Consider the following 18151-nt stretch of genomic DNA (forward strand, 5'->3'; position numbering starts at 1 on the left):
ATAACAAGTTTAAAAAGTACAGTGTTTATTTAAAATATAAATATTTTATAAGAATGTAAATGATTTATTATTAACTTTTAATAAACTTTTAATTATTAACTTAATACATCCTTGGTGAATAAAAGTATTAATTTCTTAAAAAAAAAAAAAAGAAACAATAAAAATGTACTGACCCCAAACTTTTGAACAGTAGTGTATATATATATATATATATATTTATTTATATTTATAGTCTATTCTAGGGCTATGTTTAGACGTCTATTAAATTTTCACTGACAGCCCAATAACAACCTTATTTTAGCCTAGACATCTGGGCTGTGTTTCAACAGCTAATATACGATTTTTAGACCAAAAATTGCTTGCTGGGTGGTGGTGCCCCGATTTTGAACTTCCAAAATGCAATGTAAATGCGGCTTCAAACGATCCCAAATGCGGCTATAAACAATCCCAACTGAGGAAGAAAGGTCTTATCTAGCAAAACAATCGGTTATTTACATTTTAAAAAATACAGTTTAAATACTTTTAATCTCAAACTCTCGTCTTGTGTTGCTCTGCCTGAACTCTGTGTATTCTGGCTCAAGACAGTTAGGGTATGTCGAAAAACTCCAATCGTATTTTCTCCGTCAACTTAAAAAATTATTTCAAAATCATCCTACATCGCTGCAGAAGTACCGACCCAGTCTTTGCAAAGTAAACATGCAAACAACCCTTAAAAAAAATGTAAAACAGTGATATAGGATGATTTTGAAGTTGAGGGAGAAAATGAGATGGGAGTTTTTCGACATACCCTAACCGTCATGAACCGGAAAAAAGACAGTCCAGGCAGAGTAAGACAAGACGAGCATTTGACATTAAAAAGTATATAAAGTATATAAATGATATTATTTTAACTGAAAATAACTGATCATTTTGCTAGATAAGACCCTTCTTCCTCAGCTGGGATTGTTAACGCATTTGGGAACGTTTTTTGCAACATTTACACTGCATTTTGGAAGTGCAAAATCGGGGCACCATATCAGTCCATTATATGCAGAATTTTTAAAAAATGCTTTTGTTTTTTAAATAAAATGTATTGGTATGCATTTAAAATTAGTTTAATATGCTATGTCCATTAAAATTTAGGCTTAAATTTGATTTTTATTTTAATTTTAAACACTGGTGACACAACCACTTATATCTATGGTGTTACCAGGAAAGACAGTAACACCACAGACAAATTAGCCTAAATCCAGACTTTTCTAAAATGGAGGTTCCCATCATGATGATTTCAAGATCAGGTGACATTTTGGAAATATTAATATGTATTTATCAAAATTTTGTTTAAAATATGTCAGATCTGCAAGTTAACAATGTAACACCACAGACACAAATAAAGTGCGACACGTGAAATTGTCAGACATTTAGCAAACTTTAAGAAAATTAATAAGAAAGAATGTACTCACGATGCACCCCTCAGATCAACCAGCACCTGGACCTGCTTTTTCTTAAAGGGGCGACATCCATTGTTGTAACACCACAGACATGAATTTGGGGGAACTTTTTTCTTAGATATAACAAAATATGTATATTTTAAAACAATTAAATAATTGTACATGTTAAATAAAATCTATATTCACAATATAACCACTTTATTTGTGTTAAAAGTGTTATATTGTTGCAGTTACATTCCATGATACCTCTCTGATGTATGGCGGGAACACGCATATTTTGTTACAAATGCAGTCTCTCAAACTCAATTAAATATGTATGTTAAAACAAAAATGTAACTACTAACAGTACACAAATTGTGTTTACCCTACAGAATACAAACATGCAAACATTTTATGATTTATTGGCATTTAAAGTTTATTTCAACTGTTGTAAAGTAGAGGGACACCACTTGCCACCACAAATGAAGAATGAACTAATACATTAGTTCATTAGGCTACAGATTGGAACAAGTGAAACCCAGTGCACACATTTGCAGAGTAGGTTCATTTTTGTCATTTTTAAAACTTTGTGTGTTGGGCAGCATTCAACCTTGAACTTGATTTTGCATCAGCTGTCCAGACAGCATCACTGGGAAAGATCAAAGCTCAACAGTGACTATCAATGAAGAAGGAGCATGTGATAGATCGCTTTATTTGCATTTCAAAGAAATCAATGGGACAACTTTGCATTTTGAACGTACTAGCGGCAAGGTCTACATACATGCATAATACACAAGCTGCTGTTATATATCTGGAGTCACTTATAGAGTGAAAATGCAACAAAAACAAGGTGAAAATGCAGTGTTCGTCTGTCAAATGACCTGCCAAGGCAAAAATGAAGGAGAAATGCACTTTCTGTTTCCTATTTATAATAAATAGCATGTTACACACTCAATCTGTAACCATGTAAAAGAAAATGTCAGCTTTATGCTTTTCTTTCAAGGCATTCTATTCAATCAATATTAAGAAAGGTCACCAAATATAGACATAGGGATGCTTTATTATTTAGCTTTAAGACATGTTGTGCATGAAAAGCTCAGAAATATTTCATCCCAATCTAATTTAGAAAGGAAAAAGTAAAACTGGAAGGGAAAATCATGTTTCCACTTATACTAACATTTATTTATTCAAAGTGTACAAAGAAACTGTTGGTCAATATATAACATGTGTTCATAGCTCTGTCATTCAATAATGTTGTTTTCATTCAGAATGATTGATTTAGGATATCTTATCCAAAAAAAAAAAAAAAAAACCTAACATTTGGCCAATGTTCTGTTTGGCTGATTTATATTGATGAGAAAGCAAATCAATATCATTCAGTCAATGAATCATCAGTCTACATATTTGTTTTCACAGCAGCATTTGCAAGCACAAGGAACTGGCAAAATGAATCAGTCTTACACAAGTTAAATGAGTCCGTTCTTGGTCTGGATGTTGTATTTACCCAGTGGGAATCTAATTTCCTACCCAGTGTCGTTTTCCCAGAAGGCTTCTGTGCTTGTGTATTCAGAAAGCTGACTGGGCTGTTTCATTACCTCCTCTATCACCTGCACTGTTTTGCTGTGTACTGTGAGGGTATAAAATGGCTCAGAGGCATTTGCCCAAAGGTATTTTATACATTTTGAGCCAAATGGTAATGGCAGTCTTTACCATATGTGGGTGTAATTTGACAGGATGGATGTTATGCGTATATTTTACATATTATATTTAAGAAGTCTATTTTTGTTTTTTCCCCCCATCAAATTCCCTGGCATTGCAATCTTGTAAAAACTTTAAATTATATTAAAACAAGTCAATTATAGTCAAATCAACACTCTCATATTCACCCAGTGCATTATTGGCATAAAGATAGATATATTGTTTATAATTCCTGACATAATTATCTGTAATGTCAAGTATGTACAAGTGCACTTAGTATTTATTTCCTCTTTAATAGGTTTTAAATATAAAGAAATAATAACAAAAGACAAAGTCTTGAGTTTATCTATGTGCCCTCCAGTAGAGTTTTGAGTTGATCGCTTTTTATTCAGTTAACTGCTTCTATCAGGGCTGCTGTTTCAGCATATGTTGCTGTGGGAGACGAATGATGAACCAAATCTTGCAGGAACAAGTTCCAGACCTGCTGGAGAGTAATGAGATATGGCTCAAACACTGGCCTGTCATTAATCGTGTCTACTGCTGGGGTTTGTAGCAGATCATCAGCTACATACCTTCTTGACAAACTGGAGGAAATGTTCTCATAACATGCTGTGGAGCAACTGCTATAATAAATCAAAGTTTTAAACATTCAATTTATGTGTTATTTCCAAAATTATTCAGGGAGAACATAGCACAAATCCCAAATAATATTACTGTGCAAATTAAATGAATGAATTACGAAGCTGAAATGCCCACTATGGTCTAACACTCATAAACAAGCCAGTGAAGATGTAAATCTGATATTGATAGACAAACAGTGCTTGAATGTGTGAGTAACGGTTGACATAATGTGAAATAAATCATGAAATGAGAAATATTATCTGTTCCTAATGCTTCTTCAGTATTAATCCCAACTAACAAGGGACGTAATCAGAACTTTGGCTCCAGCAAGATTCTCTCAAAAAAAAGTTATCTGATCTTTTAATAATGTACTAAAACAATATTCACATGAGTTTGTTCTGAAACATTTAAATTGGACGTTCAACTAGCATTTTTAAAAGTTACTACTTGTTCTAGAATGTTTAAAAAAACATTCAAAAGTAATGTTGTTTTAATGGCTTCGAAATGATACAAAGGAATGAACATTTGCAAAGCCAAGAAAAGTGTTTTTAAAACTGGACATTTCGAACGTTCAGAGAATATTTCAGACACTAGATGAATAAAGTTTAAGAACAAACCTTGACGCTGGCTTTAGAAAGACCAGCCTTAAAGTTTAAAGCCGCTGTAAAAGCTTGAAGTTTGGAAGTTTAGATACATTAGATGTTGATAGAATGTTGTATGATTTAGCACATTGTTAACATGATTTAACACGTTGTTAGCATGTTTTAACATTATTAACATGTTGCTAGCATGATTTTAGCATATTTAGCATTTTGCTAACATGTTTTTAATACAATTTGCATGTTTCTAACATGTTTTCAGCATAATAAGCATGTTGCTAGCATGATTTTAGCATATTTAGCATTTTGCTAACATGTTCTTAATACAATTAGCATGTTTCTAACACGTTTCAACATAAGCATGTTGCGAGCATGTTTTTAGCATGCTGTTAACATGTTGCTATAGCGTATTTTAAGCATGGTTAGCATGTCGCTAGCATTTTTTAATGTGGTTAGTGTGTTGTTAGTATGTTACAAACATGTTTCTAACATGATTAGCACATTGTCAGCATGCTTCTAGCATTACTAACATGTTTCATGATTAACATGTTGCTAGCATGATTTTAGCATAGCATGATTAGCATTACTAACATGTTTCTAGCATGTTTTTTACATAAGCATGATTAACATGTTAACATGTTAGCATAGCGTATTTTGATTTTTTTAATGTGGTTAGTGTGTTGTTAGTATGTTACAAACATGTTTCTAACATGATTAGCACATTGTCAGCATGCTTCTAGCATTACTAACATGTTTCTAGCATGTTTTTAATATTAGCATGATTTTTAGTATTTTCCTAACGCATGTTTCTAACAAGTTTCAACATAATAATCATGTTGCTAGCATGTTTTTAACATGTTGTTAATGTTGCTAGCGTATTTTAAGCATGCTTAGCATGTTGCTAGCATTTTTTAATGTGGTCAACATGTTGTTAGTATGTTACAAACATGTTTCTAACATGATTAGCACATTGCTAGCATGTTGCTAGCATGTTTTTACCATGATTAACATGTTGCTAGCATGATTTTAGCATGTTACAAATTATATTAAAAACACGTTTTTTTGCATGTTTGCATGTTTCTAACATGTTTTCAGCATAATACGCATGTTGCTAGCATGTTTTAAGCATTATTAGGATGTTGTTAGCATTTTTAATGTGGCTAGCATGTTTCTAGCATGATAGCATGTTGCCATCATGTTTCTAGCTTGACTAACATGTTGCTAGCATGTTTTTACCATGATTAGCACATTGCTAGCATGATTTAGCATATTTAGCATTTTGTTAGCATGTTTCTAGCATGATTAACATGTTGCTAGCACGTTTACAACATGATTTGCATGTTGCTACCATGTTTTTAACATAATTTAACATTGATTCAGATACAAACCAGTTAAAATCAAGTAAAACCAGCTGATTCAGTAAATTGATTCAGTAAAAAAGCCAACTTAATATCATTTTCGTAACTTAGAGGGATAGTTCACCCAAAAATGAAAATTTTGTCATTAACCCGTAAGACCTTTGTTCATCCTTACAACACAAATTCAGATATTTTTGATTAAATCTGTGAGCTTTCTGACCCTCCATAGACAGCAAGGAAGACAAGAGACATACGAAGACGCACACAGCTCTCAGATTTCATAAAAAATATCTTAATTTGCGTTCAGACGATAGAACTTACAGGTTTTGAATGACATAAGGGTAAGTAGTTAATGACACAATTTTCTTTTTTTTGGGGTGAACTATTTACTTGGCGTGAACTACAAAACATTCTTACGTATTTTTGTCAGCTGGGATAGTGCCTTATAAGCATCTTATAGTCTAATTTGCAATGTATTACTAACTGCTTGTAACTGCAACTTTATTTCATGATTGTGAAACATTATATCATGCTATTGAGATTTCATATCTCATAATTGCTGTATCTAAGTCTCATTATCTAAACGTTAAATCTCATTATGGTATTTGGAGGTGGTGTCCAAAACCAGATCTGTGCCTCAGGGCCTCGCAGGACCATAATCCATCCTGGATGTGAACAGAGGCAGCAAGTACTTGCAGTGCAAGTTGACTTTAACAGAACAGCGTAAACACTGCAGGGAATTACAACGTTGGTTGAATTTAAATCATTTTCCTGAAATTGGAATTAGGTATGAGGGTGTTAAGGAGTCTAACAGCCTCAGGGAAAATGTTTCAGAGCCTAATAGAGTTAGTCTGTGTACTGTAATATCATTTGTGAGATCGCGGGAGGGTGAAGAGTTTACAGGAGGTGGCGTTTATTGCACCGTAGGCCTTCTGCGTGTGATATTTGTAGTATAGGTCATTATAACAATTATTTCTTGTATATGTAATGAGATTGAATATTGTAAATTAAAAATCATTATGCTGTACATGTTAATTCCCATCATGACAGTTATTGCAGATATGAATGTATAATGCAACACATAATAGTCTCTCATCTCTGCCAGACAGGTTTTTGATATATTGTCAAAAGCAATTAGCTTGTGAGACATGCCATGAAGAAGAATTACTTGGATACACTTCAAGGCCTTAACTTTATTAATACAATCTGTGTAAACTGATCTTCCTTGACAGCTCTTATACGATTAAAAACAAGGGCTGTGTTCTAAATGCAATACTAGCACACTGAATTTTACACTACCAGTCAAAAGTTTTTGAACAGTAAGATTTTTAATGTTTTCTAAAGAAGTCTCTTCTGCTCTTGATCATTCATCTGATCCAAACAAAACTAAAATTTGGAAATATTTTTACTATTTAAAATAACTGATTTCTATTTAAATATGTTTTAAAATATTATTTATTCCTGTGTTTTTAAAGCTGAATTTTTAGGATCATTACTTTAGTCACATGATCTTTCAGAAATCATTCTAATATGCTAATTTGCATTAAAAATATTATTATTATGTTAAAAACAGCTGAGTAATTCGTCACTTTTGATCAATTTACAGCATCCTTGCTAAATAAAAGTATTAATTTCTATAATTAAAATTATATAATTAATTTATTAAAAATGTTACAAAAGCTTTTTATATCAGATAAATGCTGATCTTCATGATCCTATGAAAATTTAACTTTGATTACAGGAATAAAATACAATATTTTAAAATATATTAAAATAGAAAATTGTTATTTTAAATAGTACAAATATTTCATAATATTACTGCTTTTGCTGTATTTCGGATCAAACAAATGCAGACTTGGTGAGCAGAAGAGACTTTTTTAAAAACACATAAAAAAATCTTCCTGTTCAAAAACTTTTGACTGGTAGTGTACACTATATACACTGTATTTTTTTTTTTTTTTTTCTAGTAAATTCAACAGTTTTATTTCACAGTGTTTGTCATTTTGCATGTAATTAGGCAAGTTCTTGAAAATAAAATGGGTTATTATGCATTTTAAAGAGAAATAGGTCTAACTTTACACTTATATTTACATTTGGCAAACTAAAAAATGTTAAAATGTTGTTAAAAATGATTATTATTACAGTTACAACTAAAAATAAAACCATAAAAACGTTTTAACTAAAATAAAATCAAATCTCTCATTTTGATTTTGTTTAACTTGACAAACTAAAATAACTAAAACTGAAATAAAAATTATTTTAAAAAATTTAGACACATTTGAAAAAAAAAATCTAAAACTAATAAAAATGACAGAAACACACAAGAAAATTAGCAAAATGGTAACTAAAATTATAATTATAATAAAAATATAAAAATTAAACTATAGTATTCTAAGTGATACTAAAACAACACTGAATATTACTTCTCATTCAACCATCAAACAGGATGTCAAGTTAAGTGCGTTGCATTGTGGGATACAGTATTTTGTGCAGTAAGGTCAATTGTATACTGCTTGTTTTGGCAAAAGTACTAAGTCATCTGGGATCCTATTCAAATAGAAAACATTCTAGTACACATATCATTTGCTGCAGCAATAGTATGCATAGTATAATAGTATTCAAAGGCAAATAAATAAATAAAAAGCAGATGTTTCATTGCAATAAAAAAGAACAAAAATGAGTTAAAAAGGAAAGATGGAATGCACCGGCACACATGGAATTTATATTTTCTCTATCCTTCACATGGCAGATAAATGAGCTAGAACAATAACATTTTTTCCATTACATCATTTTCCTAATCACGAGGATTATTAACTTATTCAATTAGAGTCTGGAATTGAGATTGGCCTGATCCTCCATCTGTTAGCAGACATTACAGATGAACTAATAAACCTGGCTCTCTGAAAACATAGATTAGAAATAATATTATTATAAATGTGATAACCCCACTATCGTGTGTCCTACAGCAATGAAAGAATAATATTTGCGGAGTAAACATATGGCTAGTGAAAATCAGAGCAGATATGTGAATAATGAAAATCAATATAATGTAACTGCGCGCCGGACGGTATAACTCCTGGAAGACTGTGAACTGATCTGTCCTTTGATGTGACTGCCGCACCATCTTAATTAAAATCTCAAAATTATAATTCTGCCTGGAATTTTTATGGCAGAGCGGAGTAATGAATGGCACTTACGCCTTTGACCTCCTGTCTAATGCATCGACCACAGTAAGTCAGACAGCTGTGTGTCTCATACATTCTAATGAGATCATCATGACAGCCTCTTCTCTTTCTCATTTAGTTTGAATGTTACAGAATAGTAAGTTTTGCACCAGCATTGTTTAAAATACCTACCATGCATTTGTTTTAGCCAGTGTTCGGGGGTAACGCATTACAAGTAACGCAAGTTACATAATAATATTACTTTTTTCAAGTAACTAGTAAAGTAACGCATTACTTTTGAATTTCTAAGAAAATATCTGAGTTACTTTTTCAAATAAGTAACGCCAGTTACTTTTTTCCCCATTTATTGATTGACAAATCTCCTGTCGGGAAATTGTGAGTAAACATGATGTTCCTCTATTCTAGACTAAATGTGAACATGCATTAATTCATCTCACTCACAAAAAAACAGATTCAGTTCCTCAAAATGAATAAAAACAGTGAAATGCAAACTCAGAATATGACACAACCCTAATTAAATATGTTAAATAAAACAAATATCTTTTATGTATTTAATCCTATTTTATTAACCAGTGTCTTTGCTGCTGACCTTCGATGATGCAATTTAACCATACTAATAAGCAAAAATTACTTTAGATGAACTAACATTTGTGCTTCATTTTTTTAGCTGAAGAGTGATGCCCTGCATAAATGTACTTTTCTTTCAGCCTGAGGTGAATTCATTTCACTTTTGGTGTAAAAGGGATTTTACATTAGAATTGCTTTATATTAAAAACAAAGAAGCAAGCCCTGCCCAGATTTAAACGCAAAAGTAACATAACGCATTACTTTCCATAAAAAGTTACGTAATTAGTTACTTTTTCAAGGAGTAATGCAAAATTGTAATGCATTACTTTTAAAAGTAACTTTCCCCAACACTGGTTTTAGCCTATACAGTCTTACAATGATTCTTCCTAATAAATGCACATATATAGTCATTTTGCTTACATAGACAACATCTACTCATGTCATCAGGACAAAAACATGTTGTATAGAATATTTAAAGTTTATAGTATATACACTGCAAATACATTGTCTAAGATATACCTATAGAGTGTTTTCACGATCAATCTGCCATATTGGCGGCAATGAATGTAAACAATGCCACTGAACTGAACGAAAATGACATATTCCTGTTGAAAATGATAAATTATTGTCATGTTTTGGGCTGTACTAATCGGTCGGACCAGGAAAGACATTTGGAGTACTATAGACTTCCAAGAGTTATAACATATCGAGAAGAGTGCAAAAAACTGTCTGAGGAACAAAAGGCGTTTGTGGTTGGCCAAACTAAACCAGGATTTCCAGGGAAAAAATCTTGACAACATTCATGTTTGTTCTTATCATTTCCAGTCAGGTGGGTGAAATATTAGGCTAATATCTTAATTAATACTGCTTGTGCGTATCTTTACCACCTATTAACTTTAGTTTGTCAAAATATTGCGCCTTTTCCTGCTTACTAAGTGCTTCTCTAAATGATTTAGCAGCTTCCACATGTTTATTTTCTATGGTTTACACAGCATAAATTATCAGAACAGTGTATTCAGTAGTACATTAACCGTGCAATCCATGCTGTTGTTTACATCCGAGTATCACCAATATGGCCGTGCATCCGATAACCGACCAAACTGTGACGTAAGTGCAAACCCTCTATTCACTCAAAGACTTTCAGTTGCCCAGACATCTCTTGGTATTCAGCCATATGGAAAGATCTATGCGCACCTAAATGTAATGGCACTAAAAAAGACTTGGATAAAAGTTTACTCTGGGGTCTTCATTAAGGAAAGAGCCTGTAAAAACTGATGCTGTTTTTGTCACTTGTACTACTGTATGACTTTGAAAAAATAATCCTGACAGCAACACGAGTCCAAAAGCTGAATCATCACACTTTGTAATGCTGCAAAATGAATCTTATTATAAATGAGCTTGGCACACAGTTAATGGCACTGGTTATGAACATCCCTGAAACGCTTTCCTGGCTTCGCAACAATAAAGTCAGTGTGACCAAAAGCAGGATATTGGTCTGCTGTTCAAAGAAGGTTATGTTTTACCACAAACCACATAACAACAACTGTAAAAACAAACAAACAAAAAAACAATCCATAGTAAATATCTCTTTAACTAAACTTTAACAAAATTATTATCTGCTTAAACAAGTAATGACCAATATTTACATTATAAAAAGTCCTTATTTTTATTTATTTATTTTACTTACCACTAAAAACATGCTTTACCACAAGAAAGATGCTGAATGTAGATGTAAATGCAGTAAATGTCTCCCTCCAGTGGTACCAGCGTATACAATTAAAAATATCAAATATTAATAACAATAATAATATTTAAAAAAATAAATAAATTGTGTGTTTTAGATACAGAGATCATTTTACTTTGAATGTTACCAAATGCTCGAAAACGTAGTATTTTATTATCATCTTTGGATTGTATAGAACTGTAGGTCTGTTTAAAACTTTGCTTTGTACTAGGAGATTAAACACATAAAACATTGTTTTCTGTTTCGTTACATTAATATCAAAGCCAGACAATGAGAAGTTAGTGTGGTCATTTCTATGCAGAGGACGCTCTTCTGTCCATCGGTCACGTGATCTATAAACCCCGCCCCACGCTTTGCTCGTCGACGTCACTCCATTTCACTCCCAGCGTCCCCTGCTGCAGCCATCATCTTGAAGTTCAGAGCAAGATGGCGGATAAACCAGGTATGGTGAATGGGACATGCATAGTTGAATATATTTCACTGTTGGATGGGAAGGCTTTACTTAAATTGCACTCTTTTATTTATCTGTGTGTGTGAAGGCATGAATGGAGTGAATGTTTGTGATGTCGTTTGTGCGTAGCGCCGCTAAAGGCCTCGGTGCAGGCAGACGCGAGTCATGTCAAGGACTTTCAGTAACATTGGCCGCACCGACTTTCCGATTACATTCATGACTGAATATAATGCTCAGGACATGCTAATTCCTGTAGTGTTTTGTGAGATATTCGTTAGAGAAGCGTACTGGTTAGTTAATGACATAAAACACAACTACGTTTTCTATGAACTACTGCCTGACAGCTTCCATGCAAGAGTAATGACTCTTATAGAAACACAGTTTAATTTGATAGATTAGTACTGTTATTCTACTGCAAGTGTCCAGGGTATGACCAAATAATTATAGTAGCTATAAATACATCAAGTATTTTAGCGTGGAACTGTTCTTGCAAGAAGGATAGTTCATATGTATACGTTCAATAGTCCTGAATAGCTATCAAATAATACTTTTGTAGTGCTGAAAATTATTCTAATATATGTCAAAAGCAAATAGATGTGCATTTTGTGTTTGTTTGGGCTTATTTAAAACAAGTGGGTTTTGTGTAAGCTTCAATGTCAGACTGAAGTGTGACATCCTTTAGCATTTAAACCAGTGCATGCAGCTATTAATTTTGCGTTTTTACAAACTAGTTTGTTCTCAGATCATTTAGATGCACAGGAGAACTGGCTTGCTGAGATTATCAAATAAAACCCAGTGGAATTATTTATAAGTGTGTTTATTTAATGCATTTTTTCCCCTAGTGGCCCTGGCCCAGAGGAAGCTTATGGATGTCAAGCTCGGAGAGCTGCCATCATGGCTTGGAACGAGAGACTTCACCCCAAACGGACTTCTCGGTAGTGTTCGTGGAGGTAACGACCTGTGCATTTAAAGACGTTCACTTCTAGAATGAACATTTCCTGATAATTTACTCGCCCCCAATGTCATCCAAGATATTCGTGTCTGTCTTCAGTCAAAAAGAAATTAAGGTTTCTGAGGAAAACATTCCAGGATTTTTCTCCATAGAGTGGACTTCAATGGGGATCAGCGGGTTGAAGGTCCAGTTTCAAAGGGCTCTACACAATCCCAGCCGAGGAATGGGGGTCTTATCTAGCAAAATGATCTGTCATTTTCTTAAATAAATAAATGTATATACTTTTTAACCACAAATGCTTGTCTTGCACTAGTTCTGTGATGCATGTCTTCACACACTACATAGTCACTTTGGAAAAGGTCACGCAAGGTTAGTTCTTTCTCTCTGTACCTCGGTTCAAAAAGGTAGGGTAGGGTGAAATTAGATGGAGTTTGTTCTCCAACTTCAAAATCGTCCGACATTATTGTTTACCTGTTTTTTGTAAAGGGCGTTTGACTTTCTTTGCACGTTCACTTTGTAAACACTGGGTCAGTACTTCTGCCTTCATCACGCATACGTGATTAAATAATGGTTGAGGTCAAGTTAGTGCAAGCTGAGCATTTGTGGTTAAAAAGTATATAAATTAATAAGTATATAAATTTGACCAGTTGTTTTGCTAGATAAGACCCTTATTCATCGACTGGGATTGTGTAGAGCTCTTTGAAGCTGCATTGAAACTGCAATTTGGACCTTCAACCTGATGAAGTCCACTATATGGAGAAAAATCCTAGAATGTTTTCCTCTAAAACCTTAATTTCTTTTCGACTGAAGAAAGAAAAAAAATGAACATCTTTGATATGGGGGTTAGTAAATTAGAAAAACCTCTTTTATCAGTATTGTAATGTTTCTGTTTTTATTTTAGCTGTTGTTTAATCTTTTCCCCAATCAAAACTTCTTTTAGGATATGAGAGATACTACAACAAATACATTAATGTGAGGAAAGGTGGCATTGGTGGAGTTGCCATGTTCCTTGCTGGTTACGTTGCCCTCAGCTACCTCTGGGAATACGATCACATCAGTAAGTACAAACTAAATGTAGTGTGGTGTTCACTGTTGTACTGTTGTCTATATTCAGTGTCACTGAGGAAGTATTTGTTTTTTGTCCCTCAGAGCACGACAGGTGGAGGAAGTACCACTGAAACCCACTAGACCACCAGGCCACTCAAATCTTTTGTCTGCAGCAGTGTGATCATCACACCTTCCAGCTTTCTCTGTTTGTGACCAAGAATAAAATGACATTTATTTAATTTGGACTCTTCATTGAAAGTATACGAAATCTTGGCTGTATGTATAAGAGCTTGATTATTATTCACATTTCTTGTGATGAATTAAACATGTATTAAATTGGTTGGGGTATAGTGTTTGTATGGCATGACATTAGCATTAGCATGGACTGTTTTAAAACAGGCTCAGTAGTCAGCAAAAAAGGTGGTCAGTAACACTGCAGCCCAGATTACTAGAGAAAATGAGGGAGAGCAAGACCTTATTCAGGCAAAAGGCCCATTTAAAAGCTAAAATGAAATACGATACTAGTAATATTTAGAAATGTAGATAAAACACATATAATGATTTCATAAATCCAGTAATCTTTATTGTAGTAAGAACAACTCAACAATCAGTTTTATGTAATGTACACAAGAGTCTTGATAGACCACAAAGTGATGTCTTTTCTAATGTTGCTAAAGGACAACATTCTCTCTAAAAACATAGATGTAATATTTTCCTCTAACTCCAGCATTGCTGTAAAGTTTAAGCAAGATGCTTTTTGCTCAAATCCAAAAGACTGTAAGGTTTCATGTGAAAGTAAAACAAAAGTCTATATGAAAACGGTGGTTGCTGATCATTCTTCATTTTCATTGTATACTGAGACGCACTTGGCACATGGACAGTGAGGTAGAGCCACATGTATGTCCCTCAACTATAGCCTTTGCAGGGAAGCATTAAAAACATGGTTCACCCAATAATTTAAATGTACCCACCCCTCAGGCCATCAAAGATGTAAATGAGTTTGTTTCTCCTTCTTCTAAAATGTAACATTACAATCATTTGTCACCAATGGAACTTTTGCAGTAAATGGGTGCTGTCAGAAGGAGAGTCCAAACAGTTGCAATCCACATGACTCCAACAGTCCAAAACTGATATAAACAAATATGGTGGTGGATTATAGAAATGCCTTTGTGATGGATTTGTTTTTTAGAAAGCATGTGGTTTTCACTTCATTAATTCATTAATTGATGGACTACTGTGGTGTTTTTATCAGCTGTTCATTCTGACGGCACCCATTCACTGCAAAGAATCCATTGGTGAGCAAGTGATGTAATGCTAAATTTCTACAAATCTGTTCTGATGAACAAACAAACTTACTTATATGTTGAATAGCCTGAGGGTGAGTACATTTTAAGCAATTTTTCATTTTGGGTAAGCTATTCCTTGACTGTACCAGGAATGAAATGTCTCACGTTGCAAGTTATAGTCACATTTATTGGACATCCTTTTTGTAGAAAACTTTACTGTCCACTCAAAAACGCCAGGTGTCCTTTTGTGCATTTGTTTGCGTAATGGCCCTTCTCACCGCACTGGGAAAAAAGCAAACATACACTGACTGTTACTATACAATTGAAGGCATCATAATAGTATATCAGAAAAATGTATTTCATGCATAAAATCAAATGACGTCCCACCTTGTAACACGTAACTTGATCCAGTGGACGAGGACCGCGAGGTCCACCCATGTTGTTGTTAGAGTGCACAATCCCAACAGCATTTGGCATTCTCTGGTTGCTGTTAACATTGGTGTTGGTTAACTGGATGAGCGACTGTGATGACCTGTTTGTGGGCTGCGTGTTTTGCTGCTGGAGATTGAAATGAACAGTATGAAGGTAAACGTTAAACATATTTTGAACAACAACAAAAAAACCTGATTAAAAAAATCCACAAACCTTTTGCTGTGACTGTGCCTGTTGTGGTAATGGTGGCTGTTCAGTCGCACCCATAGGGAGTTCAAATCTTGGACTAGGAATTACAAATAAAAATTCATGATTAGAATTAATGCAGAAATGTTTATTTGAAGGGGTCATCGGATGCCCATTTTCCACAAGCTGATATGATTCTTTAGGGTCTTAATGAAAAGTCTATAATATACTTTGGTTAAAAATTCTCAATGGTTGTGTAAAACAACACCCTTTTTACTGTGCCAAAATCAGCTCTGCAAAAATCATCCCATTCTGGTCGAGGCTGCTTTAAATGCAAATGAGCTCTGCTTGCCCCGCCCCTCTCTTCTCTCTGTGGAGTGACGAGCCTGTTTACTTTAGCTGCATTTAGCCGCTAAACTTGCTAACTAGCACATTATTATCATAAAATAACCCTTATACTCACTTCTGCTGTAAGTGAAGCTGGATCACGAATGATTTGTGCGAACATAGACGGACATATGTAGATCGAGAGGTGCATTCCACATCTCAGCAGCTTTAGCAGCTCAGATGTCGGGAGTAAATGACGACCACTATGTTCATTATTACATCCAGCAACACAACACCTCAATCGCTCAATTCTTGTCTAACTTGCATCCCTGCTCCGGCATCAAAACATGGAGGTTGGACTGTTACAACTGATCTGAGGTAAGACGCTCATGTCAATCAACTATCATGGGAGCAGCCTCTGTCGGTGTGACACAACAACGACAGGCATCTGAGAATGGCTTGATTTGAAAAAGGGGATATTATTTTTACAGATCAATTAAAAACCACTGCATGGATTTTTATCATTATAGGGTAGATTTGTACATACACTGCCAAAACATATTAATGTTCAAACAACATGAAAAAGTAAACTTAGCATCCGATGACCCCTTTAAATCACACATATGAATATGTATATGCATACATTGCAATCACAGATACTCACTGCATAAATTTGCATGATTTGCCCTCCGGACAGAAGCCAACAAGGTAATTTACACAGATGACTCTTCGTGTGTGTCTGTGCCTGCAATCCGGACCTAACGGGAAGGTAAGGGAGTAAAAAAAAAAAAAGTTTACAATCTATTTTTTTAAAGATGCAAATATCTGAAAATCACTGCAAAAAACTTACCATGCTTACAAAATCCCCTATCATACCATGGGCAATCTTTAATCTTAGATTCTGGGTCGATATGCAGAAATGGACACTCTTTATTACTGCACTCCCCTGCAAAACAAAATTAAATTATTAACACACATACAGAGTGCCAGATAGATAGTTAGATAGATACACTTTTAAATACTAACCAAATTTAGAGTAGAAATAACATTCAGGCATCTTTGTCATATCATACTCGTGTAAAAATTCACATTGGTCTCCTTTCTTGCATAAACCTCGAAGCCAGTGCTTGCACACCACAGTCTTTTCTCCACTGATGTGTCTGAAAGGACACATTCCACCTGTCAAAAGAGAAAGCTGTAAAGTCTGATCAAAGCAATAATCATGATGACATAAAAATCCTTAAAAGCTTTTGCAATACATGCCTTTCATACAGGCAGCTCTCATGAAGAACTCGCATACAGCTGCACCAGATTCTGAAAAATAAGAACATTTTTGTATCATTATTACGTCTTCTGTTTTAAATAATGCTTATCTAACAATTCATTTTGTATTTTAAAAAATAATAAATCAGAAACACAATTGTAATTGAACATTTAAAAAAATATATTAATCGATATACTCGTATTAACTTACTATCCATTCCTGGAAATGGCAGTGGTTGAGCGCCTAACTGTTGTTCTACAGCAATTTCTAGATCAAACTTGATATGATCGACATTCGCGATTAATTCCTGCATTTTGGGAGTATATACTGTATGTTTTTACCAGCAGTTGAAACTCTTCTCTTTGTAACACCTAATCAGAAAACTAAAAGAAGTCTTAATGGCTAACAACTTATCAGTTTGCCGTTGGTCAGGTTTAAATTCTAGACGTAAAAAGAGAGAATAGCGAACACGTATACAGATTTATTAACTGGGCAAACAGTTTTTAATGCAGCTCATGAGCAAATCGGTAAAGATAAAGATAAACATTGTAAATAAACAGTTGATTTTTAGAACCGTCTACTTCCACAGCGCTGTTCACCAGTGACCCCTGAACTCCAGCCCGTACAATCGATTACAATAACATCGATTTTCTGGAAACGCGCGGATGTGGTTTTCAAAATGTATTTGTTGAGATGACTTATTTCGCCTTATTAATATTTAAAAGTGTGTCAATGATCTTCTAGTGATTTGCTGAAGATGGCAACTTTGATGGCATTGAGAATATACGAAAGGCTGGTCTTGATCAGTGTGTTGGCTGTTGATTAAAAGGTCTGCTGTAGTTACTAGCGCCATGCCGCTCCTAACAATTGTACTATGAAGAGTGCTGACTGTGGTGTCAGGAGGTACCTAATGAATAGCTGTTCTGGGGTTACGAAAATGTATTAAAAACAATATGACGAGAGTATAGAATGAGGGTTAAAGTTAATAGGTGTAAACTACCAACCAGAAGCTATTTTCTGTTCTT

General features: G+C 34.1%; 2 protein-coding genes across 3 annotated transcripts; one reads left to right on the forward strand and one right to left on the reverse strand.

Moving 5' to 3' along the window:
• The first annotated feature begins 11496 nt into the window (after positions 1-11496).
• On the forward strand, positions 11497-13970 carry atp5mf (ATP synthase membrane subunit f). The gene is made up of 4 exons (XM_051106445.1): positions 11497-11623; positions 12475-12582; positions 13525-13641; positions 13734-13970. The coding sequence occupies exons 1-4, from the start codon at positions 11608-11610 to the stop codon at positions 13760-13762; spliced, it is 270 nt and encodes an 89-aa protein (XP_050962402.1). The 5' UTR covers positions 11497-11607; the 3' UTR covers positions 13763-13970.
• A 218-nt stretch (positions 13971-14188) lies between these two features.
• Positions 14189-17740, reverse strand: cpsf4 (cleavage and polyadenylation specific factor 4). Of its 2 annotated transcripts, none has more exons than XM_051106444.1 (8): positions 17337-17740; positions 17126-17176; positions 16889-17041; positions 16713-16808; positions 16527-16620; positions 15563-15635; positions 15305-15472; positions 14189-15199 (listed from the first exon to the last, which is right to left on the reverse strand). In XM_051106444.1, exons 1-8 carry the CDS (start codon positions 17437-17439, stop codon positions 15131-15133), a joined length of 807 nt encoding a protein of 268 aa, XP_050962401.1. In that variant the 5' UTR covers positions 17440-17740; the 3' UTR covers positions 14189-15130. The 2 variants fall into 2 exon arrangements, with proteins under 2 accessions (XP_050962401.1, XP_050962400.1); XM_051106443.1 differs by having other exon boundaries at positions 15305-15475.
• Positions 17741-18151: the final 411 nt, after the last annotated feature.

The sequence above is a fragment of the Labeo rohita genome, chromosome 3 (genome assembly GCF_022985175.1).
Source record: "Labeo rohita strain BAU-BD-2019 chromosome 3, IGBB_LRoh.1.0, whole genome shotgun sequence".
NCBI lineage: Eukaryota > Metazoa > Chordata > Actinopteri > Cypriniformes > Cyprinidae > Labeo > Labeo rohita.

What these genes read in the sequence shown, in the direction of transcription:
- atp5mf (XM_051106445.1), top strand. An exon ending in TCTCGGTAGTGTTCGTGGAG is followed by an intron (nt 12,583 to 13,524) that starts GTAACGACCTGT and finishes AACTTCTTTTAG; the next exon opens with GATATGAGAGATACTACAAC. An exon ending in CTGGGAATACGATCACATCA is followed by an intron (nt 13,642 to 13,733) that starts GTAAGTACAAAC and finishes TTTGTCCCTCAG; the next exon opens with AGCACGACAGGTGGAGGAAG.
- cpsf4 (XM_051106443.1), bottom strand. Translation starts at nt 17,439, where the DNA reads ATGCAGGAATTAATCGCGAATGTCGATCATATCAAGTTTGATCTAGAA. An exon ending in TTATTTCTACTCTAAATTTG is followed by an intron (nt 16,809 to 16,888) that starts GTTAGTATTTAA and finishes TTTGTTTTGCAG; the next exon opens with GGGAGTGCAGTAATAAAGAG. An exon ending in ATCAAGTTACGTGTTACAAG is followed by an intron (nt 15,200 to 15,304) that starts GTGGGACGTCAT and finishes CTTTTTTCCCAG; the next exon opens with TGCGGTGAGAAGGGCCATTA.